Below are 26,462 nucleotides of genomic sequence, written 5' to 3' on the forward strand. Positions count from 1 at the left end.
ACTTTATAAATACAATTTATTGTTGTGTTGGCAAATGAAATAGTGTTAATATTAGTAAGTGTGTGTCTGGACTTTGGGGCACGGCACGGCATGGCACGCACGCTCCCGCAATTAGAAGGAGTTGTATTTTGAGTAAGTAAAGTATTAGTGCACCACAATAATGCTCATAGTCCATGGATAGTTTTAGTATCAGGGTGTGGAAGGAGCCAACAAAAAAAGCGGTTCACGCAGGGCGTCTTTTTTGTTTCACATTTATTTCTTTTCTCATTGCTTTAAATTATTGCAAGCAAATAACAAAATCATAATAATATCTATTAAAAATTAATTAAAGAACTACAAATAAATTCAAATAAAACATGAGCTAAAAACACATATGTCTTCATACCGCGCGAATAGTTAGATACTAAATAATTCTTGTAGTTTCCCTTCGTTTCTTGTTGTAATTGTGTTGTAATTCTTGTTGGTGTACGAGTATATAGTATATGATATATAGTATATATATAGTATATGAGCTCTTCTTTAGGACACCACTCCCAACCAATTTCACATAACCTTTGTATTAGATTTCGTATTTAAAATTAATGTACATACATTGAAATATGTATTGGCAAAGTATTGTTTGCGTTGTGTTGTTTTGTGTTCGTATTGAATGTTTTTCCGCACATTTGGAAGTTCTAAGTATAGTGTTAAAAATTAATTAATATATGTATGCTCGTGTATATCGTGGTATATAGAACTAAGAATTTATTTATAAAAAATTTCACTAGCAATTAAATTCTCTCCTCAATAATTACAACTTAATTACACGCATATAGACAGAATATCAATTGATGTTGTTTTTGTTTTGTTTTTTGTTAGTCAAAAAAGGCAAATTATATGGAAACTTAAATGCAGCTAATCGTCATCGTCGGACGAATTGGAGGACAACTGCAGATCGTTTTGCAGCAAGTCATTTGGAAAGCCACCATTGGACGCATACGCGCCGGACATTTGTTGCTGCTGCGGCTGCGGCTGCTGATGGTGATGATGGTTGTTGTAGGATGGTGACATGGAACCCAAGCCCAGGTTGGGCAGCTGATTCATGTGCTGTTGGGACTGTTGCTGTTGATGGCGTTGATGATGTGGGGCTGGCTGCTGGATCTGCTGATGCTGCAGCTGCAGTTGTTGATGCTGCAGCTGCTGCTGCTGCTGTTGTTCTTTCTGCTCTTTCATAGAACGATCATCCTCGGTGCTGTCATCGGAGTCGCTGCCGCTATCACTGTCGCTGGAATCCGACTCGGAACTGGAGCTAGAGGCACTTACAGCACCGCCAATTTGCTACAAATGAATAAACACATAAACAAATTGATATATATTCTCAAACTGATTGATCCCAGAACCAACCTGTTCGAGAACGGCAGCCGCTTGCGCAACAGACTGTGAGGCCAGATCATGTTCTCTGGATGAGTCCAAGTCCATGGGCATATTATTGCTATGCCCGTAAGACGTGGGGCGTTGCTGTTGCAACTGCTGTGGAGAGTGCCGCTGTTGCTGCTGCTGTGGGGAGTGCCGCTGATGCTGCTGCGGCTGTTGGTGCGGAGAGTACCGTTGTTGCTGGGGCTGTGGTTGCTGTTGTTGTGCGTAGTTACTGGCGCCATTATAGGCCCGCCCGTAGTTCGGCTGCTGTTGCTGTTGGTAGTGTGGCTGTTGTTGCATGGGTGGACTGTAACGTTGTTTCATCTGCTGACGCTTGCCTTGAGCCTGCCGCTGTTTCCCCATGTGCGACAAAGACGAGGATCCATATAGGTCGGGCTGGCCTGACGACGAGCCTGTCGAGGAACCGGAGATATTTGCCTGACCGCCATTGTGCAAAGCGGCCCTCAATCCAAAGTCGTCATCGTCCGTTATCATGGGAATGCTGGGCAACGTTTGTTGGGCATTGTTTGCATCCCAACTGAAAGATCCAGAGCATTAGATGGCTTCGGAAAGATGCCCAAGGAGGAGAACTTACGCTGGCGCGGACTGCGGACTCCGATGGGTGACCACTGGTCGCGAAGGGGAGCTCTGCTGCATGGGCGAATTGCGCGGCTTGAAGTCAACTAGAAGGCAATGAATGCAAATGAGTGTTTCCAATCGGACCGCTTACAATCGCAATGGATACGTACTTATATTATTCCGACGACTGCCCGTTGAGACCTTTGTCTTCGATGAAACCCGCATGGTGCTGTTCTCCAGTTTGCCTCCGGGCCCGGACAAAGGCCCTTGGGCCAATTGGGCCATGGGTGGGGGCACGGATCCGTTCGTGCCTAGGACCTGTCCTTGGTCCTTGGGCACACTCTGTGCCGGCAGCTGTACTGGTTTGTTGGTAACTTCAGTTCTGCAAAGTTCATATAATAATAATATTCGGTGAAATACGATCCTGATTAAGAACCATGTACATACGAGTATGTACGACGATGCAGTGGCTCATCACTCACCTTGTCTTCTTCACTTGTATGTTATGATTTAGCTTCTCAATCGTGATAGCACCCGTCTCCTTGTCGTAGATCATCAAGCATTCCTTCGCATACTCTCTCTGATTACCCTTATAAACTGTATGAGGTACACCGGAACTTTCTGGAATAGAAACAAAATGTTTCTTATAAGTTTTTGGCATTACTCAGCCTACAGTTGCATATAGCACATATTATACTATAAACTGGTTAAACGCGAGTTCAGCAAAACTCACACCGAAATGTAAATGTAAATTTATGATGACAGATAATACCATGCTTTGGCACGAGAATTTGTTTTTGTGCTGTTTTGCTTTTTTTATATTTAATCGGGAATGAAGGTAAAATGCAATGCGAGTTTGTTTCAAGTCTCCGACAAGCTCTCCCCCGTCCAAATCAGAATATATCGCCCAAGGCAAATCCAAATGATAAGTACAATACCGAGCAAGCCGATCCCAAACCCGAACGAAATGTGCCACGCCAATGCCCCAGGGAACAGTTAAGCTGAAAGAAACTCATTTTCTATTCCCTATAGAGCGATTCGATTGATACAATTTAACAAAATAATATATATTTTCGTATATCGTGTGTGGGCGGATAGCTAAAACGGGAAAACACTCAGATTTGGAAACGTTCAACACTAATAATGTATGCATGCGTTGCCTGACACCTTTCGCTCTTCGAATGCAGCGAACGCACTAACCGGTTCATCCAAATCAACCCAAATCCGGTTCACGTTACTGTTACCGTTACCGGTCGTTACCGGTCGTTGTCATTACAATAAATATATGTAAGAATAGGTATTTGCTCATTCATTTCAATCGATTACCGGCACCGCATATGAATATTCCGCAAAAATATTTAGTTTATTTATGTATTTAGTTTTTATTTTCGCACGCTTTCCTTAAGATTTAAAAAGCGGAACGAAACGCTTTAGCTGTGCGTGTTATGTAAAGCCCTTGACTAGTCCACTTAAAAAAGGGATATGATATCCGGGTTGCTAGCGAAATTTGAACACACAACTGAGACCGCATAGGAAGCCCCCACTGGCTAATCCAAGACACAATTCCTCCAGACCGAGCAATAAGTATTGCTCACGAGATCTTGGGCGTGCGCTCCCACCGTACATTTACAAGGCAATGGGGTTGGATCATAAAAATGAGTGTAAGAGATACTTAGAGAATTGGGATGGGAAGAAGTGCAGCCAGAAGGATTTTGGATGCGGTGGAGACGGGTAGTCCACAAAAAATTTTAAGAATTCTACTCAGAGCTTTTGTTGGAATACTTACTGGATCTTATTGGGAAAATAAATCTACTAGGACTGTTTTCCCAGTCCGTGGCGATGCGCGCTGCCTTATAGAAAATTGATCCGACTCTTAGGGAATAGCAGGAATACTAAGAGATATAACCCAAAGAGTTCGGCTCTTTGCTGTGTGGTGCTCGGAACTGGTGCTAGTCACTCATTTTGCTCAGACCATCAAAAGACAACATTCTTTTATAGAAGGCCTGGTCAATTTGTTGAATTTTCGTATGGTAACCCTACCATCGACCAGTTCTGTAGGTCGACACGTGCCAATGCGGCTGGTATCTGTGAAATGTATCTCCCCAATCCCCAATGATTTAATGAGTAGGCTAAACGAGTTCTAGGGAAGTAAACCAGGACCAGAATACTCCGCCGGGAGAGACCCGATGTCGATTTCGAAGTCTTTTTCCGGGTTGGAAATGTTCCAAGGTTATAGTCTTATCTCGACACGGCTTTTTAAAGAATTGAACGAATTCGAAATAAAATCCTTTAGCCATGGATGCGCCTGACTAATCGAAAACAATATAAAAGTGACCGAAATGTAAAAAAAAAATACATACTTTCCAAGACGATGCGAATGCTACTAGCACTCTTTCTGGGTGAGTTGGACATCACCTACCAAGTGGATGACTACTAAATACCTCTATACCTAAAGCGTTGCTTGGCACGTCAAATGTCTACGGAAATGATGATTGCAATGAAGATTGCAAGCTGTCGCGATACCAAAGGGCGCTGGAAAATGGCCTGGCCGTGTATTCGGCCCAACATAATTACCAATTACCTGTTAGTCCGAAGATCAACAGCCGCACATTTAGCGCCAATTCTGTACGGAAAATTTCAAACCTAGTATGCGGATTTGCAACACTTTTAAATCCAAAGTGGAATTGTACCGATAAGGATGAAACACAGGAAGAGGACGAAGCCAGTCGGCCATCGATTAGGTGGCCAGAATATCACCCATCGCCGACCTTGCCACCATATCAACCACCATACCTGCCACCGAATGAGTTGCTACCAACTTGTACTGGAGACCAGCCAAGTGGACCGTGTGGGTCGGAAATTCCTGAGAAAACAATTGTCATCACTATCGACAAGTCTGAGCTGTTAACCATGGCCAAGGAATTGCTTCAAGCCTTAAAAAGAAAGGGATCGTCCGATAGGGATAGTGCAAAATACACCCGGTTACAGGGCCAGCTCGAAGCCGTGATTCCTCAGGCAGTCAACGATGGAGTCCAAGAGTCGAGAATTGACCCCGACGACTTGGTCGAAAGACTCAACGCTCATTGCGGCCCACTTGGGTGTATATCCAAGTGCGAAGTAGACGGGAAGTGCATTCTCGTAAAACGAATCGGTGGTGACTATTACGGCCAATAGTCGTTTTAGAACGCGCTCTAACCAGCACATGCTGGTATGTCGTATGCGATGGATATCGGTAGTCCTTTAGCGATCAAAGATTAAAGGAGAATCCCTGAAAAATATTCTGTTTCACTGGTTAGAAGTTTTCACGGCTTCGAGGCTAAATATTTTTCAAGTTTTTCTGGTTGAGCTGGCAATATCCCACCCAAATCCCAAATACGGTGGGGATGATCAAAACACGCCACACATCTTTAAATTGTGGCTTGTGGCAACGATTGTAAGTTACTGGAGATGGATCTGCAAAATGCCCAAGCCGTGTCAACCAAGATAAAAAAATCCTACCACCCACATTTCCTGGTGGTCAGAGTGAAGCCAACAGGCAGACGTAAAATATAGCGTAGAATTCTAAAATTCCGCGGCGAAAAAGCAACATTTTACATTTTAGGGGCCAGCTCGGTGCTATCATTCCCAAGCCATTCAGAGATGGAGTCCAAAAGATGAGAATCGACGCCGAAATGCTCCAACAACAATAAGTCTACACTACTCTCTCAAGGTACATCAGCTGAGGCTAGTGCGGGAAATTAACGTAATAAAAGTATGGCGTGAATAAATGACTTGTACAATAGTACAAGTAAATGAAATACAAGCTGTTCTTGTCTGCAGTACACCTTGATCAGATGTATCGCTGTCGCATTCACACCACGCCCACACCAGACAAAGTCGGAGAGATAACGGTGGCAAGAAGTTCAGAATGCGTGCGAAAGAGCAGTAGAGCATACAGTAGTGCCCTTGCGCGATCACACATGTGACAGAATACGAGTGCCGCCAGACGGAGGGGCGATTACTCTCTCTCTCTCTCTCTCTCTCCCCCACACTAGGGATAAGCCAGCAAATCCGCATACAAATTAAATAACTGCGGTAGCGGATTGCGTTTTTAAAAAGTTTTTATTTAACTTCTAAGCTTACAGATATAGATTTAAGTTGAGGGTCACAAAGGATTCCGGACAAAGGGTTTGCGCGATCTTAGTTTTTAGCTCGACTTTTCTGTGTCGCTTCTGGATCAAGACTGACTTGAACTTTTTGATCTTTGCATCGTCGATCCCTTTCGGGAATAGTTTTTCTATAAACATTTCAATTGATTTCGCCATCCCGAGTATTGGATTTCGTCATCCAAAGAAAGAACTGTAAAATGCCTAAAGTGCAGGATCTGCAGAAAGCCGGGTGTGAGATTGTTTATGAGAAGCCGGGTGTGGGCAAACATTGGTTTTCCATTTAGGCGAGTGTCAAAGATTGGGATTGTGGCGGGAGCCATTGAGATTGTACATCTTAGAAATCAATTATTCATCATCAATCAAGATTGAAATTGTTTTCGTTTTGGAAAGACAAAGATTGTTTACAACTCGTATAAGAGCTCAATAGAATTGGGTACGTTAACTCCCCCCATTCTTAAATGTTTCGTCCCGATACATTTTGAAGTTCTGATAGAGCTCTAATTTCTTCTGACAGTATTTGAATGCTGCTTTCCACTATTTCTTCTGACGGTATTCTTATTGATTTAATAAGTACAAATTTGGTTAGTTTATAGCCGAAGTAAAATAACATTATCAATATCAAAATGATTAAAAATAATGTTGTTAATGGTAAGGCCGTATTACCTAATGTTATAAGGGGATTTAAAATATTAACATTATCAAAAGAAAATTGCTTATCATTCGATTGTATATAATCAACTAATTCAAAATCGCTATATCTATGATGCGATATATATCTTAGAATTTTACCCTTATCATTTATGTGGGTTATATTATTTATTAAAATTGTGTTGTTGAATATAAGGAGATACGAACCTAACAAAGTAGTATTGTCTACGATATTTTTGCCTGAAACTAATATGGCACCATCCTGAATGATGTCTATTTCTTTGTTTTTTTCCCTTTTTTTAGTGCAGTTGGCTTTAAAGCCATTAAGTAAATTGGTGAAACAGGTCTTCTTTAAATTTATTTGTGCGTAATTGTTAAAAGTTTCACTTTTAAAATGATTCATTAAATAGTATTTCTCCTTACATTCACAAACTTTTTCACTTATAACTAACATTCCATCATTTTGTGAGATGGCTCTTGCATGGTAAAACTTGCAAATATCTTTAATTTGAGGATATTTTATATAAATGATTATTAAATCTGCATTTCGAATTATTTTAACCGTTGCCGTTGCCGTTGTCCAGCAGATCAGACAGTTCAACAGGATGTTTTTCATGCTTATAAATGTCCTCTATATTCGTTTTTATTTAAAATTTGTGTATTGAAAATGTTTACTTTTAAGAGGGTTATGGTATCAACTAAATTTAGTAGGTCAAAAGTTATTAATTTTAAACGATGCTTTCTCAGTATCGTTTCTTCATTGAAGATGACATTTTTTAATGAATTTGATAGCAATTCAATTTCTTTGAAAAATTTGGAATTTATTACAAATTATTTATTATTATTTTCAGTTAATTCATTTACTTTATTTTGTATTTTCAAAAAGTCGTCATGATCAGGGCTGCCTGCTATCCATTTTCAAATGGTACCTAATTCATTAATTCCCCTTTTATTCCGTTTTGGAACTAATTCTGAAATCATTAATTTTAATAGACTTAAGTCCATTGATATTTCCCACTCATCGTCTGAATTAATTGATTTGTTGACACATTTGGATTCTATATCAATTATCTCTCTATAAAAACTCAAATTAGTAATATGGAAAAGTTCAGCGTATGTTTCATAAGTGTAAACGTCTCTGTCGTCTTTGAGCAATAGATAGTCACTATGCGTATAGTCAATTACTTCCGAAGTCGTCAATATAACAAAAGTCAGTATAAGTATATTCGCATACATTTTCTGGAAAAAATATTTAATATTTAATGTTATCTTTATGTATAATTCTGTTTCTATTGTTGATTACAATTTTATTCGGTCGATTTTCCTTAACTACCTGCTTTTTGTATCGGGATTGAAGTTTATTTCTTTCCCCGAATTTCTTTTCATAAACTACTTCTCCTAATTTATAATCTTTTTCTCTTCTATCTTTGTTATGTAGCTTAAGCATTTTGGTCTAAGCTTCCTTAAGTAATATTGGATTATTCTTGTGCTCTATTTTGTTATACAACATGTCATATGGCATTTGATTGGTCGTTGAATGTATCGTAAGGTTATATTTCAGTGCCGCCCTTATTATTATTTCTGAATAATCTGTTAGATTTAATTCATCCTTGATGCACCGCGCTATTTCTGTTAGTGTGGAATGTACCCTTTCTACCTGACCATTTGAGGTGCTTTGTCTGGGATCAGCATAATAAATAGTTAAGTTACTTCTTTGTATGAATGATCTAAATTGTGCTGAAGTAAAGCTTGGTTCGTTGTCAGTCATTAATGATGTTGCTAACGGAAAGTGTTGCAAAATTTCCATTACCTTATTTTCAATGTTTAATTTACTTTGAATTTCCTTGACCACCAAGTATTTGGAATAAGAATCTATACAAGTTATGAATGTTAGGTTTTGGGCATAGTATATGTCTAAATGTAATTGATCTCCTTCTTTTGCTGGAATGGGAGCTTCCCCAATTGGAATTTTTACAGGGTGTCTGTGATATTTGTTTTTGTTACAGATCTCACAATTTTGTATATATTCTTTTAATTTTTTTTGCAGGTTTGGCCAATAATACAACTTAGTTATTTGTTTGTAATTTTCGTCTAGTCCTCTATGGGCTCTGCAATGTGTTTCTTCTATAATTATAGCTTTATCTTCTGAATTTACTACATCTTGGAGGAACTTTCTCGTGAAGAGAAATTTATTTATGAAGTTTTCCTTTAGCTTATTTTGGATAAGGTATAAATCTTCTAAAGAGCAGTGTATTCCTGTGGTTAAGCGAGGCTGAATAAATTCCTTTAAAATGATTAGCAGATTGTCAACCGTATCAAATTCAATAATATGTCGGGTATTTTCATAAACTCTTACTAACTCATGAACTGTGAATCTCCCTTGCGCTAATAGTAGCTGCTCTTTAAATTGGTTTAGAGGCTTGCTAGTCTCTTGAATGACGTTTTCAAAACTACTCTCTGCTGAGTGCTGAGTATTTATGTCTGATTCTGATTCTGTCTGGTCGACATCACTATCTGTCATATGATTTATTTTAATCCGATATAAAGCGTCCGCTACTACGTTAGTTGAGCCTGGCTTATAAATGATTTTTGGTGTGAAACTTTCTATGAAGTAATACCAACGTTTCATTTCAACTTTTGGATTTTTTTGCGACATTGCAAAGGACAAAGGTTGGTGATCTGTATGTATTTCAATTCCACTCACTCCGTATAAATAATTTCGCAAATTTTTTAATGCCCATACAATAGCTAATAATTCCTTTTTATTATTTATTTATTTATTTATTTATTAAATTAACAAATTATCTGTTAATAATGGTACTTAGTTACTAAAGGCGGAAAAAGATAAGTTAAAAGTTAGCTAAAGTTAAATGATTATATATATAGCATGCAATTAGTTTAAGAGACAGTTCAGGGGATAGGGTTTGACAGAGGGAGTTATAATTATGGCATAAAACCCTAAAAGGTTCATGATCAGCATAATTAGACCTACATATGGGTAGACGGATAGGCCTAAAAGTACGGGAAGGTCTGGATGGAACGGCCAAGTCAATCTGACCAAAGAGAGTTTGGGAGTCAACAGTCCCAAGAAGGAGCTTGTGCACGAACATTACGCCATTGCATATTCTGCGATGGTGCAACGACGGCAGGTCAATAAGATTTAGCCTAGACCGGTAGGGTGGCAAGATTCTACCCGAGTCCCAGTTAAAGTTCCGAAGGGCAAAAATTAAAAATTGCTTTTGCACGGATTCAATAACAGCCTGCTGCTCTTTATACTGCGGGCTCCACACACAAGAACAATACTCCAATATAGGACGTACTAACGAGATGTACAGTTGTTTCGTAACGTACGGGTCGTCAAACTCCTTGGACCAACGCTTGATGAACGCTAAAAAACCCTTAGCTTTATTTACAGTTGCAGCTATATGGGTGTTGAAACACATCTTATGATCAAAAAGGCCTCCGAGGTCATTTGAACTCGAAATTCGCTCAAGGACATGATTTCCTAGAACATATGAGACAAAATGAGGAGCGCGACGGTAAAATGTCATAAGTTTGCATTTGGAAAGGTTCAGAAAAAGAAGATTAGTTGAACACCACAATAGTAGTTCACTTAGATCAAGTTGAAGGCGTGTGTGCAAATACCAATCAGAGTAAGAAAGACAGATTTTGACATCATCAGCATACATTAGTGTAGTAGAGTATGTTATAACTTGAGGAAGGTCGTTCACAAATAAAATAAACAGAAGCGGGCCCAGATGACTTCCCTGTGGCACACCTGAAGTAACATTAACAGTATTTGACAACACGTTAGAAAACAAAACACGTTGAGTACGGTTAGAGAGATAGGACAAAATCCAATCTAGAAGATTCGTTGGGAACCCTAATAAAGAGAGCTTTTGAATAAGCAGAGCATGGGTCACAGAATCGAATGCCTTCCTGAAGTCCGTAAAAACTACATCCGTCTGCAAACCAATTTGAAAACCCCGGTGGATTAGGTTAGAAAACTCAAGAAGGTTAGTCGATGTTGAACGATGTCTGAAAAAACCGTGTTGCGACGGAGATATCAAGCTGCAACAAAGATGTTGCAGTTGCCGGGTGACCAGGAACTCAAGAAGCTTCGGGATGGCGGAAAGCTTTGCGATACCACGATAGTTTTCAATGTTTGATCTTGAACCTTTTTTCTGAAGCGGAATGATGTAGGACTCATTCCAAATTACTGGGAGACAAGACTGTTCCAAGGAGAGGTTGAAGAGAAAGGTCAAGGGCTTGCAAAAGGACTGGGCACAGTGTTTTAAGATGCAACTTGGTACCTTATCTGGACCCGCAGAAAACGATATGTCCATAGATGACAAACCTTCCAGAACAACGCTTTCCTCGAAAAAGGGCAGAAAAATGCTGTTAGCTTGAGGTAGCTGGTACGGATACGGAGTGGATGCGTTGTAAATATGAGACGAGTACGTTGTTTGGAAAAAGGTAGCGTATAAATTTGCAATACCAACAGCAGAAGCTTCTGTTTTGTTCTGGTAATGAAGGGACGGAGGAAAAACGTTTGACTTGCGCTTAGAATTAACGAACGAATAGAATTTTTTAGGATCACTACGAAAGGTAATGATTATAACACTGACTATTGACGGCAAGGAACAGAGAGCGAGCGGAGGAGTATAGAGCTAAGGCCAACGTGGTGCCCGACTTCTGGTACTTTTTATAGAGCCGGGATTTATTATTTTTTAAGTATGACAAATACTTGGAGAACCAGGGAGGCTTGGACGATACAGGTACAGTGATATCTGGAACAAACGTATTAAGGGCGGAGTAAATAGAACTATAAAACGAGTTAACAGTTGCATCTATGTTCGGTAATGAATAAAGAAACGACCAATCAACACGCGAGAGATGTAGATCTAAATCAATAAAGTTTGTTTTGCGAAAACACTTTATGTGACAAGGAGCCATGGAACTGTCAGCACCTCCAGATTGTGTACACTCCAGTGATATCAACAAAGTTGGATGGTAAGGATCTTCAGGGAGAGATATTGGGCTTGCTCTAGATACAGTAGCAAGAGAACCATCGTTAACAAAAACGAGGTCCCTAATGTTTTTAACGGAATTAACTTGGACAAGGGAAATATCCGTTAGCCCATTGATAAAGTCATTATGGCAATTGGGAAACAACAGGTTAGCGTCATTACAAGGCAGCCAAGAAAGAAATGGGAGGTTAAAGTCCCCCATGACAATAATTCGATCATTGCACCCTAATGTAGAAACAACATTATTAATTGCTGAAAGGTGGTGTAAGTAAAGCTCAGCAGACCTGGGAGGAATGTAAGAGCAGGTTAAATAGAAAAATGCGGAGCCAACACGAACTTTGACTGCAACAAATTCAATTCCATGAATGTTATTGAATGGGAATAACTCAGATGAGAAAACAGATTTAACTGCAATCAGAACCCCACCTGCAAAAGATGGGCGGTCCATTCTATCAATGAAAATTTCGTGATCATTGACAGAGGAGTTAAGCCAGGTTTCGGTAAACGCGATGGCATCGAAATCAAAGGACGCGCTATTAGTATGAATTTGACGCAACTTTCCCAGCAAACTGCGAACGTTCTGATAGTGCATGGAAAAATAGTACATCAGTTTTTTGGAGCATGTTCGGTAATTCTTGGATTCGAGTTCGAATCTTTGAGAAGGAACTCATGCACAATTGTATGCTCAGGCCATATTGACGGTTCTAGAGAACAGGATAGTAAAGAATCAGGGAGAAGAATTTTAAAGGATGATATGTTGCGCTTATGTTTAAATGTAAATTTAGTCACAACTATATCAACAGGCGAAGTGTTAAGTTTAGCGGCAAGATGTTGTTTAACATCCTCCGTTGTAGCCTCAGGAATAAGACGAGAAACAAATATTGCTTTCCGAGGGACCACTGCTTTAAGTTGAAGTCCCGAGCGAGATCGAGGTGGTGGAGCCACTCCTAAAAGAGATCTCGGTACAAGGGCAGAGGAATTGGCAGCAATGGCTGTAGCAGGAATTGGAGTAGGAATTGGAGCAGGAATTGGAGCAGGAATTGGCAAGACGTCGTCAGCAACCAGCACACCCGCACTAGGAGCACTCACCGCGTCAGAAGTGACGGCCACAGAAACTGCAGGGATGGGATTGATGCTGTTGGGGAGTTGGGTGCTCGAAGGAAGCACATTGCTCGGTGTATTAGTAGCATTATTAGTAGCATATAATTGCTCGGTTTTACTTAAAGTTTTAGAAATAAATGTTATGGGATTCCCATCTTGCGACAAAACTGCACCTATTGCTATGTCTGATGCATCTGTGGTTAATGTGAATTTTTTATTGTAATCTGGTTGTACTAATTCAATATGTGCTATTAAACTGTCCTTTAAATTATTAAATGCTCCAATTGCTGGTTCATCCAGCTGTATTAATGTTTTCTTGGATGCCCTTCGTGAAACTTTCCCATTTACTCCACTCAGATATTTTGTTAATGGTTTGGCAATTGTGGCATAATTTCGGACAAATTTTCTGTAATACCCTGTTAGTCCTAAGAAGCTACGTAGCTCTCTGATATTTTTAGGAATTGGATAGTTTTGTATTGTGGAGATTTTGTCTGGATCTGTTTTAATGATATTTTGGGAAACAATGTATCCCAGAAATTTGGTTTCCAATTGAAAGAATTTAGACTTATCTAGGGAAATTTTCATATTAGCGTTTTGCAATATCTGTATTATATGAATTAGATCTTTATAATGTTGTTCTATAGTTTTTGAAAATATTATATCGTCCATATAGACGTGACAAGTTTTCCCAACTTGTTCTCTAAGTATATAGTCCATTTCCCTTTGGAAAATCCTGGGAGCGTTTGTCAATCCCATAGGCATTCTTAGAAATTCATATTTGCCGTTATTTATGGAAAAAGATGTTTTTTCAATATCTGATTCCCTCATTAAAATCTGAGAGAGAGACAGGGCGAGAAAAAATGAAATTGTTTTCTTGATGCTGGCTATAATAATAATACGATCCAATTCAGATTCCGCAGTCTTAAAGATATGGTCATTCTCTACAATTCTACGTTTTTGGTTTTCTCATATCTTTAAAATTGTGGATGCCACAGATTTTCGTCCTTTGTGGGGGCGGAAGTGGGCGGGGCGAAGTTTTGAAATATTTTTGTAGCAGTGACATATCACAGAAGTCTAGATCCAAAACATCGTTGCTCTAGCTCTTATAGTCTTTGAGCACTAGGCGCTGAAGGGGACGGACAGACGGACGGACGGACAGACAGACAGGGCTCAATCGACTCGGCTATTGATGCTGATCAAGAATATATATACTTTATGGGGTCGGAAACGATTCCTTCTGGACGTTACACACATCCACTTTTACCACAAATCTAATATACCCCAATACTCATTTTGAGTATCGGGTATAACTAATGTTTTTCCAAATAATACTTTTTCAACGATCATTTAGTAATTTGATCAAAAAAGGGAAAAAACGAAGGGAACGTTGTGAGTTTCTGCTGCGACCGCAACTCTACATTTATACCGTTTTAATTGAATTTCAAATGAATTTATTTTTTGCGATTTTAGGAGAATAGCCTCGAAAATCGACCATCAAACTGTTTTTTTGACAACTTGTTACTTTTATTATTCCACCTTGTCACTGCTGTACTTGGATATGTATTTGCCAACGCTTATCTAATACCAATTGTCATGCTGCTCCCCAGTTAAAATTCTAAAGTTACGAGTCAAATTTCAGCTATCCGAGGAGCATTGCCCATGCAACGACGACTACAATGAGGCTGTCGTTTCTGTTTATCGGTAAGTGGCTAGAATCTATCGATGATAGACTTATTATAATCCTTTCCCACTCGCTTGAGCAGCTGCACTCTGCCTTCAGCTACCCAAAGATACTCTTGCAATAATATCGAAAATGACGGAAGTATTTTCGAATTTCTTAAATGAAACCGGAGCGAAGCTAAAGGAGGGCAGTTCCTCTCTGTACAACATTGGCACACTTATTGAGATTTATGCGGACGGTAAGCTGATAGAGCCAATCAATCTCAATTTAAGCGAGATAGAGCCGAAGAATTAGCCATTTTCAACAATTTATTTGGTAAATAAATCTGTATCATTCAGTATTGAGTGCCATTGGCTAGTTTGACTCACATACATATGGTTTTTAGTGTGTAATATCTATTTTCCTGCCACACCCATTAGAGCAGAATGGGTAGATTCGTGACAGCCATACAGCATGATGGCTGTGAATCTGCAAGCGAGGAAATAGACTGATATGGATATGCCAAAATCTCTAGCTCAGCTTGTCCCAATGTAGAGTCAGCAACAGATACATTTATAGCGCTACCATTGTTCGTTGAGCACAAGGATGATCAGAGATGTGGCAACGGTAGAAAAACGTTTGCCTAAAAGTAAGCTTCGTTGACCTTGATATTTGTGGAAAATTGTTTTATATAAGCAGATCAGCTCTTTAGTTAAAACGCAAAACAATTCGTTATAGAACAGTCTGCGTCAAATCAGAACTTGATCGAAAATCCTCTCCGACTGTATGCCGTTCAACAACAAATGGGAGCATGAAGCATTGCGAGAGAATACTTTACGGTATAATATGATCTGCGTTGACCAAACTGACTGGATTACATATAGTGTCTCTAGGTGTCGTGGCGGATACGCTTTTTCACAATGCAATAGCCACTAGCTGGCCCCATGTCCTGCAGCTTAAGAATCTTTTACAAAATACCCTGACAATATATGAAAACAAGCAAATCGATCCACCAACGGATTCAGAGCTGAGAAAATCTGTGAAAATCTTATCGAAAGCCGAGCAGAGTCCCCAAAAGGTGGCACTGTTACAAGTCCTTGGGTAGCTCCTAAGTCTCTGTGTTCAAGGAGTCAGTCCTGGAGGTCCCGGAATTGGTGCTCCGGGCGGACCAAACTATCCCTTTACACTGCCGTCCGGAACCAATTGCCCAGCACCAGCAGGAGCCTACTGTGAGGGAGGTGTCTACTGTCCTCCAGGTAACAGATGCCCACGACGCGATAGGGTAGGTCCCAAAGAGACTAATCCTCTCGTAGAATCAACTGCTTCCGTGGGACCAAGTTTTTTTTTTAAATACAACAAGGGTACAAAAAGCCATCTCCAAAATGGAAAGATTGACGTAAATGAAAGAAAGTCCCATATGGATTCCATATTATGGAAGGAAGAGTTCTATATTAATACCTGGCGAATGCGTTGTGGGATCGATTTTCACAAATGTCGCTCTTTAAATGTACTACAATTTGTATTATTTGAAGAGAAAGCTTTCAATATTGGTATTGTTTAATTATGCCATGATATCAATTTTTTCGACGAGAACAGCACATCGGCTGTGGCGAATGATCTCTGTCCTTGTCACTTATGGGAAATTTGTGCAGCGAATCAATTTAATTTTCAGTACATAAACGTACAAAAGATTCTGCAGAATGTTCGCGAGTGTCTTAAAGCCAAACTATAAACTAGTTCACCCGGGAACGCCAGGAAAACGGGAAATTGAACAGTTACAGCAGCGCTTTAATGTAATGCTTCGAGAGCCAACCTACACTTTACCAAATGCCAGCGGTACGAGTACATCGTATAATCGTTGCCGGCGAAACTCTTTTGGCGATTCGTCGCCCCGCAATCAACGAAGCGTTACCAAGCCAAGTCTCGGCCGCAATGAGTGTACCACCACCAACAACAACAACAGACGATCGACCGTCGACAATCTAGAGACACTGTCTGGCCACAAAGAGCATAGCGAAATAGTACTGGTAAGGCAAAAAAAAATGAGAGAACAACTTGAACGCTTGGTTGCATTTTACCTGACTTGATGTAATTTGGTTTTCAGCCTTTTCCTCCATCTCTGGCTACCCTTTGCTGCTGGGGCTGCGGTCTTTTGTCTAAACAAAATAACACACAGGGCAATCCATTAACTTGTATCTATGGATGTACATAAGTGCTCCGTAAGTTGAGTGTGAGTCGCCGTGCAACTTACTCTATCGCATAATGCGGCGAAATTATGTCATCAGCCAGCCACTGAAGCCAAGCCGAGCCGACGAAACGGCCCAGCCCAACCACAAGCCTGTTTAAAGTCTGCGGAATCCATGCTTATTCCATTTTACCCGATGCTTTCCACTAGCGAAGTGGAAGGCCCCATTAATATTACATGTATTCATTGAATGTTCCAATACATGTTTGATTGATTCCCGCTCCAATTTGAATACGACTCGTTCTTCGAATTCGAGTATTGTGTGTTCGAAGCATGCTATTAAATTATCTGAGTTTTCTTCATAATTTATTGTAATGCCAGTGCTCACATAGGGGTTATTATGTAGTTATGTAGTTGCTTTGGGTTTCAGTTCCAGGACCTTAATTAGGAGACGCTTATTTTTTCTAATGCACTTATTTATGACTCACCTGAATTTGGCACGATAACAGTAACTTGATTATTTGAGCCAACATCCACTGTTGCCATACGGCTCGTATCCACACTAGCTGGCTTGAAGTCATCTGGAATGGCGAAGAGGGAAATGTGTGTGTGTGAGAGAGAAGCGACTCTAATGCGCCGGGCGCATCAAATCTTACATTTGATTGTGTGAAATGCGGTGGAGGTGTTCTTCGGATTGAAGGTGGAGCCCAGCTTCAGCTCGCGCACCTCGTCCCCGATGTTGAGGCGTTCGGCCAGCGTGTTCTTTTGTTTGGTCATCATCATCGTGTGGTTGTGCTGCTGTTGTGGAGGCTGATGTGGCTGATAAGGCAGGTTTGTTGAGGTTTCTTGATTATTATTATTATTATTGTTGTAATTGGCACTGGTGTGGCTTGACTTTTGATAATTGTTTTTGTTGCTGTTGTATTGATATGACTTCTGTCCAACATCTGTGGCTGTAACTGTAGCTGCTGCAACTGCTCCCGCCGCCAACGCCGACGACGGAGCAAAGCTACGCTCCTCGGCAGCGCCACCGCGTTGATAGTTGTACACGCCTTGAGTTCCAAAATTTATGTCGCCGCCTCTACTGTTGGTGTTGCTGCTGCTGCTGCTGCTCCCGGACTTGTGATGATTGCCACCGCCGTAATGTTGACTGGCAGCCGCCTTGGCTTTGAGACGCTGCAGTTTAGTACCCGTGGGTTTTGGAATCTTAGCGGCCGTATGTGTCGACGTGTATCTTTTTTTTTTTGAAACGATGCAAAACTTTTCCACAAAGACGCGAAAAAAGTGTTGCACGCCAAAAAAAGAAGGCACGTTCTCAAAATAAAACCAAAAAAAAATAATAATAAACAAAAAAAAAAACAAGAGAAGTTAGAAGAGTTAAAGGTCCTCTCCTCCTTCCTCAGGGCGGTTTATGGGTTTTTGTGATAGTATTTAACATTGGATTTTCTCGTTGTCGTTGGATTGTTATTTGGACAGTTCTCTTTTTTTTTTAGTTAGTTCAGCTAAGCTTAGCTCTTCGCATCATGTGATGTGGGATTATCTTTGAAGGGAAGACGGAAGAAACATTTATTATTATTTCGATGCAATATATTTTCCATATGTTTGCGAAACCCCCACACACACACACACTGTCACACCAGATTGCAACGCTTTATAACACTGCATTTACACCTGCTGCTTTGGTATTCATATTGACACACATTTGAGAACTACGTACTTATATACTATATTATTCACAAATTCTACCGAACCATGTGTATTATTTTTAGCGAGCATAAAGCATTTTCAAGCCTATTCAACGCTTTCACACATACACAACACATGCACGTGCCTCTCGACGAAGAGACGGTTTCTTTATGTAAATTACAGCTGATCTCTGGCTTCTATACGAACAAAAAAAAGAACTGGATTTCAGGGGGTTGAATGTGCGTGAAATTATGCCACTTTCTGCATTTTACATTCCATGTTTAGTATAAATAAGCACTCATTTTCGTTGAAAAATACAAACGCGAACACACACGCACACTGCCACATGTAATACGTAAGCAAAAAATTAAAAAAGTGAGCGACTGCAAATGGGTCGTGGAAGAGGGGGTGGGCGGATCTGTGGCAGAGTGGCAACACAACTGAAAACAAGTTTGAAATAGCCGAAAAACAGCAACGCGAAGGTGAAATTTCCGAAAATCGAATTGAAACGTAGACGAAAAATACCGTCGTCTATATGTACGCACTGCATATGTATTTACGCCCGTGTGTGCGTAATGCTGCGTTTCCAATCCGCTCCACAACTTGGAGAAATTTCTGTCACATCTTTTTAGCTCTAACTGTATCGAAATTAGGCGAGCCCAGTCAGATGCTTGTTGTTTTCACAAAGGTGGTGGTGTTGATTTAAGAATAATTTTTACGTCCAAAAACCAACTGCGGATGTTATTGTGGAGACGAAACAGTGCTGGCGAGCTATCGGACTTATCGACAAAATATATCAGAAATATACCGAAACAACGTCACAAATTTCAAAATCTACCGTAAATATACTGACGATTTATCCAAGTTCCATCAATATTCCACGTTTTTGATATTCCGTGGAATATTCTCAGCTATATAGAACATTTAGCCATGCCCACATAGTTTTATCCGATTAATGAATCAATTTTCTACTTAACTGGCTTATTCTAAATAATTGCTTCTATTGCATTTTGCGTAAAAAAAGTTTTAGCGAAATAAGTCAAACGAAAAACAAGTAGCGAAATAGGTCAATCAAGACAAACTAAAAAGGAAATTGCTCAATTGTGATATTCCATTGACTGACTAACTAAATCTCTCAGCAATGCCCACATAGTTTTATCCCATTGATGAATAAGTTTTCTACAAGACTGGATAGTTTTTAATCCTTGCTTTTATTGTATTTATTGTAAAAAAAGGATTAAACGAAAAAGTTCAACAAAAAAAGAGTCGCTATATTGCGTGCAAGCCGTAGTATAGCCTTTGTATACCCTATTTTGTTAATTTTGTATGAAAGTATAAATATTGATATGATGATAAAACGTAACTAATAAAGACCTTTTCTCAAATTGACATTTTTTAGACATATTCATGTATATGATGAGTGATGAGTATATGATCTCGATCCTGATACCTATTCTTGGTCTCTGCAACAAGACAATAAGCTTTAAAATATCGTTGAAATATTGAAAATAATATTAAATAATATTGAATAATATTAAACTATATTGAAAATAAATTGTTTTTGCCTGGGATGACAAACATATTCACAATTCTATAACATCCATTTCCCCCAGGGTATGTGTGTATGGAATGGGACTCATTGTTATCAACCGGTTATGACGACTAATTCTTGGTTAATTTTTTTTCCGTCAAATATTCCCAGCTATATAGATCTCTCAGTTTTGACCAGATAATTTTATATGATTAATGAATCAATTTTGATCAAGATGAACTACTTTTAAGTACTTGCACGTTTTTTGCTTTGACAAAAACACGATTTCAACAAAAATGTTCAATAGTCGCATGTTGTGACGTCAATGTTGCTGGTATTTGCAGACTCATTTCTTGTCAACCAGAGTGTCGTCATTTGTATACCCTATTTCATGAATATTATATAAAGATACTGTTTTCCAACCTGCTTTCACACTTAATTGATAAAGACCTTGTCTTAGATTGCTCTTTTTCATGCATTTGATTGGGTGTTTGTAAATAAATCGTGATCCCAGTACCAGTTCTTGGTCTCTGCAGACAGACGATGGAATGACACACATTTCCGCACTTCTATATCATCCATTTCCCCCAGGGTATGTGAACATGGAATTAGCAGCATGGAATGGGACTCATTTGTTGTGAGCCGGGTATTGCCAAAAATATCTCCCGTCGAATATTTCAAGCTATATAGATCTTTCAGCTTTGCCTACTTAATTTTATCCCATTAAAGAATACATTTTCTACAAAATTATCTACTTTTAATTGTTTTTATTTATTGTATTTTGACTAAAACACGGTTTACAAGTTAATGTTGCCCGCAACATATGTAATGCGCAGCATTGTGTATGAGACTCATTGCTGTCATTCGGGTAAAAGAGGTCCTTACCCGATTCAAGTTCGGTTATCGATACTATCGACTGGTTACGAGAGGTGCGCGCCAAATCTAACTTTTTTGAATGTGAACGACAAGGATTTAAATGAAATCCAGTGGTATAAATGATGAACGGAAGTACGATTTGAGGGAGCGAAAATTAAAAAAAAAAAACCTGTGAATAGTACCATGTGAATTACATATTTCGCCGATATATTTTGCACTGTTTTATTGCGCCATCTGTTGATAGTTACATGTACTACCTTAACACTGCGATTAACATGATACGTTTATATCATAACATTCGTATAACATTCTCTTCGTTATTTCAAACTTTGTAGCGCCATCTCACGGACTTTTGCTTCATGTCCTATTTACGAAGAAAATGTTATACGCATGGACATGGAGCAAAAGTCCGTGAGATGGCGCCTCTGAGTTTTAAAAATTGCAGTTAGATCCTGGATCCTGGATGTCTATTCAAATGTCAATTTAAAAGTGAAATTTTCGTTATTCGTTCTTTGTTTGCAGGATTGCCATATAAAGTCTGCATTTTGTGTCTCCACTAGCTAATCAGCCGACAAGCAACTAGCATTAATTAAAATCGCTTCAGCAGTTATCGAAACAAAACAAAACAAACAATGTGCCGCCCTCAGGATTAACACCAGATGAGATCGGTTACAGGACAGGGAAACAACAGCAAACCAGCAACAGTAGTACAGCCAACACAAACAGGAGCATCATTCCTTGGAAGATCATCATTAACATTTGCGCAAATCCTCGAGGCGCCGTCGCCGCGGCTACTGTTAGGCCCTAGCCTCGAGAAGGATGCGGCTGTCAGTTTGCTCCGCTTTCCATTATCGGGGCGTTAATTACTTGAGCGTTGTCTTTGCCCTGCCCTACCCTGTCCGTCTGCGTCTGCGTCTGCCCGTCTAGATCTGCACTTTAAGATTCCACCGATGCCGAAAGTCTGCGCTACAATGCATTTCCATTTCTTTTTACATTTCCATTCGCATGCCCATTCCCATTTCCATTTAGAATTCACTTTGTTTCACTCTTTGCCCCGCTGTATTTCCTTTCCCTTCGCATGGCATCCTTTTTGATTATTTTCATAATCTGTGCCACTTGCAATGGCTGTCGTTTGAAAAACCAACTGAAACTGATACTTTTGCTCTCCTTAGGTACTGCAGTACAGTATTGTATGATGGTATCATGGTATGGTATGCGTGTTCCACCCTCCCCTCCGCCATTGTTCCGCCGGGCGGCAGGTAAATGGTGGGGCCGGGGCCGGGGCAGGCAGGTGGGTGGTCTTCCAGCCAGGCCATAGGGCAAACTGCACAAACTTTCTAACCGTATTTTGGCGTGACGCAGGCCATTTGTAGGCCGACTCTGGCCTTTTCGTTCAGAATACGGTGCTGCCGCTCTATATCCCCCGCTCACCGCACTGTTCCGCTGGTGTCCTTGTTTGAGGGTTTTCTAATCAAACATTTCTGCTGGCTGTTGCTCACTTTACAGTTTCCATTCGTAATATTCAAACACATTCACAGACCGTATTGTATTCCTATTGCGTTTTGGTGGCTAATTTAAAAACTTTTCTTATCAGTTGATGGAATCTAAAATTGCATTTTTATGGCACTTCCTTCCTTTCTACATTTCATTCCGCTGTCGCTATTTCTCTCTCTCTCTCTGTCTCATCCTTTGACCCGCCTATCGACACTTTCGTTTCAGCAAAGTTTCTCATTTGTTGGCGGATTCGTTCAATGCAAATTTCTGTCCAAAGTTATTTCCCATTATTGCTTCGATTATTATACCCTTGCAGAGGGTATTCTGGTATACCCTACATTTTGTGGATTCAAGCAGTGTTATACTATGATCAGCATCTAGATCGAAGCCTCCAATATTGGCTCACTTTATAGCGATTTCTAGCAAATCCAAGATTATTATGAAGATCGGATCACAAAATCATAAACCTATTCCTGTTCTTCACTTTGTGCCCCTCTACTTGAGGTAAGTTTTGAGGCTTTGAATCGGTAGCCTAATTAGGATGGGTCCGGATCAAAGAAAAGAATTAACAACGTCAAAACGCAATTGTTATAGTTGCGAAAGGACAATGTCACGCTGATTAAATTACAAGTTCCCAGGCATCTCCGTGGCAATCAAAAGTACCCGAAGATCGCTGACAAATGCCTCTTCTTTCGTTCTGCGTTCGGGAGATCTGGAATCAATTAAAGATTGCATTGTTTTTCGGGACTACCGAACCACTACTACTGACCTCTTTCAGTCACTGACAAGGGTTCAGCAAGCAACAATCCTGCCGGCTACCTGATGCTGATGTTCAGCAACAATGTGAAGTGGAAGCTGTCCATTGTGCCACGCCCACTGATGGCAAGGGAGTGCGCCCATTTATGCAAATTTAAATAGCATCAACTGGGCGCAAAAGGAGACCGTGATGTATGGTTAGGCCCCCGCCTAGTCGTTCCCCCCCTGCACAGTGGGCCAGCGATCCCGTTTTTTGACGTAAATTAAAATAATAAAGATAGAGACTTCAAATTTTGTACACAAAATATTATCGACGTGTATATATATATATCTTAATTTTAGACCGATCCGACCACGCCCACACCAAACGCCCATAAAAGAAAAGATTCTATAATATTGATTTTTAACACGTAGTCCATTATGATAGAATATCTTATTAAAATTCTTAAAAATTTATATTTTTACACTTAAACTTAATACTTAGAGGGGGATGAATGTTGAAGTTTTTCAAAGTACAACGAATTTATTATTAATCTTCTTCTACATCTATTTCTATTGAAAATGAATTTTCATTATCGGAATCCGATTCGTCACTTTCACACATACCAGAATAAGTATCAGTTTCTAGGGAAGCATTATTGTTATAAAAAATATTTTCAAAACATGGTGTTTCTAAAAGTTCAATAACAGCTTTCGGCAATGGATCCTTTTTATTTCCACCCAATCTTTTTGTCAGATAGATGCTCGATACAAGAGGATCAGAGGAATCCATTGCTCTTTGGAAAACATCTGTCATATTGTTGCGTCGTGAATCCTTTCGAGCATGTAATCGTCTGTCACTCTTATAGTATTTATTGCGTGCTTCCGAAGCGTTTTCTCCAAGAACACCTACTGGCAGTACTGATGCTTCTATTATTTGGAAACCGTGAATTAAAACTTTATGAACTGTTGCCGACATCGGAAACCATGAGTACAAGGACATATATAGTGTAACTATTTCTTGACAATATTTTTTAAATAGTTTTGCATCAATTGACAGCTGACAGGAAATCGCAATTAAAATATTTTGAAAATATGTGATGAGAGACTCATCAAGACCTAAGATTTGAGCGCATAGCTTAGGTTTTGAAAAGGCTTTTCTTGCTGTGTTGCCGTCGTTGGTGTTTTCACTTCCATTTTGTTTAGGCTTGTCGACATGTAGAGCCATATTCCTCCACATCTTCTCCTGTATGAGCTTTTTCTTTTTCGCCATTTCTTTTTTATACCCGATACTCAAAATGAGTATTGGGGTATATTAGATTTGTGGTAAAAGTGGATGTGTGTAACGTCCAGAAGGAATCGTTTCCGACCCCATAAAGTATATATATTCTTGATCAGCATCAATAAACGAGTCGATTGAGCTCTGTCTGTCTGTCTGTCTGTCCGTCCGTCCGTCTGTCCGTCTGTCCGTCTGTCCGTCCCCTTCAGCGCCTAGTGCTCAAAGACTATAAGAGCTAGAGCAACGATGTTTTGGATCCAGACTTCTGTGATATGTCACTGCTACAAAAATATTTCAAAACTTCGCCCCGCCCACTTCCGCCCCCACAAAGGACGAAAATCTGTGGCATCCACAATTTTAAAGATATGAGAAAACGCAGAATTGTAGAAAATGACCATATCTTTAAGACTGCGGAAGCTGAATTGGATCGTATTATTATTATAGCCAGCATCAAGAAAACAATTTCATTTTTTCTCGCCCTGTCTCTCTCTAACACACACGTAGCATAGGCGGCTTTGCTTAGAGTAAAACATTAGCGCCTAGATCTCAGAAACTATAAAAGCTAGAGCAACCAAATTTGGTATCCACACTCCTAATATATCGGACCGAGACGAGTTTGTTTCAAAATTTCGCCACACCCCCTTCCGCCCCCGCAAAGGACGAAAATCTGGGGATATTCAAAAATCTCAGACACTATTAAGGCTAGAGTAATCAAATTTGGTATCCGCACTCCTGTTAGATCTTACTATAAAACGTGTATCTCAAAATTTCGCCCCACCCCCTTCCGCCCACACAAAGGACGAAAATCTGTTGCATCCTCAATATTGAGGATATGAGAAAACTAAAAACGCAGAATCATAGATAATGATCATATCTATCAGATTGCTAAATCTGGATCAGCCAATAGGAACAAATCAATTTGCAGTGGCTACGCAGCGCCCGACGTCACGCTCAGACTGATTTTCTGTCTCTCTCGCACGCACTCTTTGTCGTGTCGTTCAATATTAGCGGCGTCTGCCGGAGGAGAGCCATACTGACTAAGTATCGGGTATAACTGTAGAGTTGCGGTGTCCGCAGCAACTCACAACGTTCCCCCTCGTTTGTATTAATGTATATACTAATTAAATGTTAAATTAAAATTAAGTTTCATTGACATGCTTTTTTCGAATTAACGTCGAAAAATGGGGTCTCTGGCCCACAGGGCCCTGGACAAATGCGCCCGATCAGGCGCTCATAAATCAATTTAAATGGCCATCTCACCAGGCGGAAGAGTGGAGTGGGAGCGGAGTAGGAGGAGGAGGAGGTGGATCGCCCGGCACGACGTTGAATGTTTGAAATTGTCTGTAATTATAGTGAAAACACTTGGCACACAGCTCCCATAGTCGTACCCAGCCCAGCCCCGTGCCCCTCTAGCACTGCACATCTCAGGACTAGACAAGGCAGGCAGCAAAATTGATTTAAAATATTTTTGCCAGCATCGTGCCGGGACCACATGCACACGATCATGTCCGTGTCCACGTTGTGTGGCCATAATTCAAAATTTATGTCTTTTGAAATTATTTTAATGTCTCTAATGGAACTCCCCCTCCTGGCAGCTATCCGGGGCACCCACACGCGTCGCCGCAACGAGACTTGTACACTTGTACATAAATAATGAGAATGTTAACTTCATTGAAGCCTCTGAGGCTTCCCCAAAATGCTGACCTTCCACAGATCGGAAACAATCGCATCTAATTGTGGCTAAAGCTCAATCAGTGATCATATATCAACGGACCCCAATCGATTCGAGATAGATCCCCCACAATGCCAATTGGCACTACGGTCCCGGACCGCATGCAGTGGACAGCTTTTGAAACGGAGGCAGATCAGGAATGCCAGCGAGCAATCACAACAAATGAGCGCGCACTCGACCCCATGGGTCTCGTCACGTCCCGTCCCGTCGTCTCCCCACCTCATCACAATCGGGGGCGATAAATATCTCGCTGTTGTAGCTACAAGTCTCCGACTTGGATCAGCTTCTACTTCTACTCCTCCGGCCCCCTTTCTCCTGCTGCTGTCGCGGAGTCAATCGGTCGCCTGTGGAACCATTAAAGCGATATCATGTCGAGCATTGGT

At 40.2% G+C, this 26,462-nt stretch overlaps 2 protein-coding genes and 1 long non-coding RNA gene across 3 annotated transcripts; 2 read left to right on the top strand and 1 right to left on the bottom strand.

Annotated features, from left to right (window-relative positions):
- Window positions 1-833: 833 nt before the first annotated feature.
- On the bottom strand, window positions 834-17,555 carry LOC117190471 (ell-associated factor Eaf-like). Its single transcript, XM_033395545.1, has 7 exons — window positions 17,403-17,555; window positions 17,235-17,327; window positions 2,457-2,595; window positions 2,145-2,356; window positions 1,991-2,078; window positions 1,384-1,933; window positions 834-1,317 (listed from the first exon to the last, which is right to left on the bottom strand). Exons 1-7 carry the CDS (start codon window positions 17,527-17,529, stop codon window positions 895-897), a joined length of 1,632 nt encoding a protein of 543 aa, XP_033251436.1. The 5' UTR covers window positions 17,530-17,555; the 3' UTR covers window positions 834-894.
- Window positions 4,275-5,250, top strand: LOC117190472. The gene is made up of 2 exons (XM_033395546.1): window positions 4,275-4,373; window positions 4,430-5,250. Exons 1-2 carry the CDS (start codon window positions 4,346-4,348, stop codon window positions 5,146-5,148), a joined length of 747 nt encoding a protein of 248 aa, XP_033251437.1. The 5' UTR covers window positions 4,275-4,345; the 3' UTR covers window positions 5,149-5,250.
- Window positions 17,485-18,049, top strand: LOC117190473. Its single transcript, XR_004473700.1, has 2 exons — window positions 17,485-17,577; window positions 17,712-18,049. It is a non-coding gene; the product is annotated as an uncharacterized LOC117190473 (long non-coding RNA).
- Window positions 18,050-26,462: the final 8,413 nt, after the last annotated feature.

The sequence above is a fragment of the Drosophila miranda genome (genome assembly GCF_003369915.1).
Source record: "Drosophila miranda strain MSH22 chromosome Y unlocalized genomic scaffold, D.miranda_PacBio2.1 Contig_Y1_pilon, whole genome shotgun sequence".
In the NCBI taxonomy this organism is placed as follows: Eukaryota; Metazoa; Arthropoda; class Insecta; order Diptera; family Drosophilidae; genus Drosophila; species Drosophila miranda.

What these genes read in the sequence shown, in the direction of transcription:
- LOC117190472 (XM_033395546.1), top strand. Translation starts at nt 4,346, where the DNA reads ATGCGAATGCTACTAGCACTCTTTCTGG. An exon ending in GCTACTAGCACTCTTTCTGG is followed by an intron (nt 4,374 to 4,429) that starts GTGAGTTGGACA and finishes CTATACCTAAAG; the next exon opens with CGTTGCTTGGCACGTCAAAT.
- LOC117190471 (XM_033395545.1), bottom strand. Translation starts at nt 17,529, where the DNA reads ATGATGATGACCAAACAAAAGAACACGCTGGCCGAACGCCTCAACATC. An exon ending in CGCATTTCACACAATCAAAT is followed by an intron (nt 17,328 to 17,402) that starts GTAAGATTTGAT and finishes TCGCCATTCCAG; the next exon opens with ATGACTTCAAGCCAGCTAGT. An exon ending in CGGCTGCCGTTCTCGAACAG is followed by an intron (nt 1,318 to 1,383) that starts GTTGGTTCTGGG and finishes ATTCATTTGTAG; the next exon opens with CAAATTGGCGGTGCTGTAAG.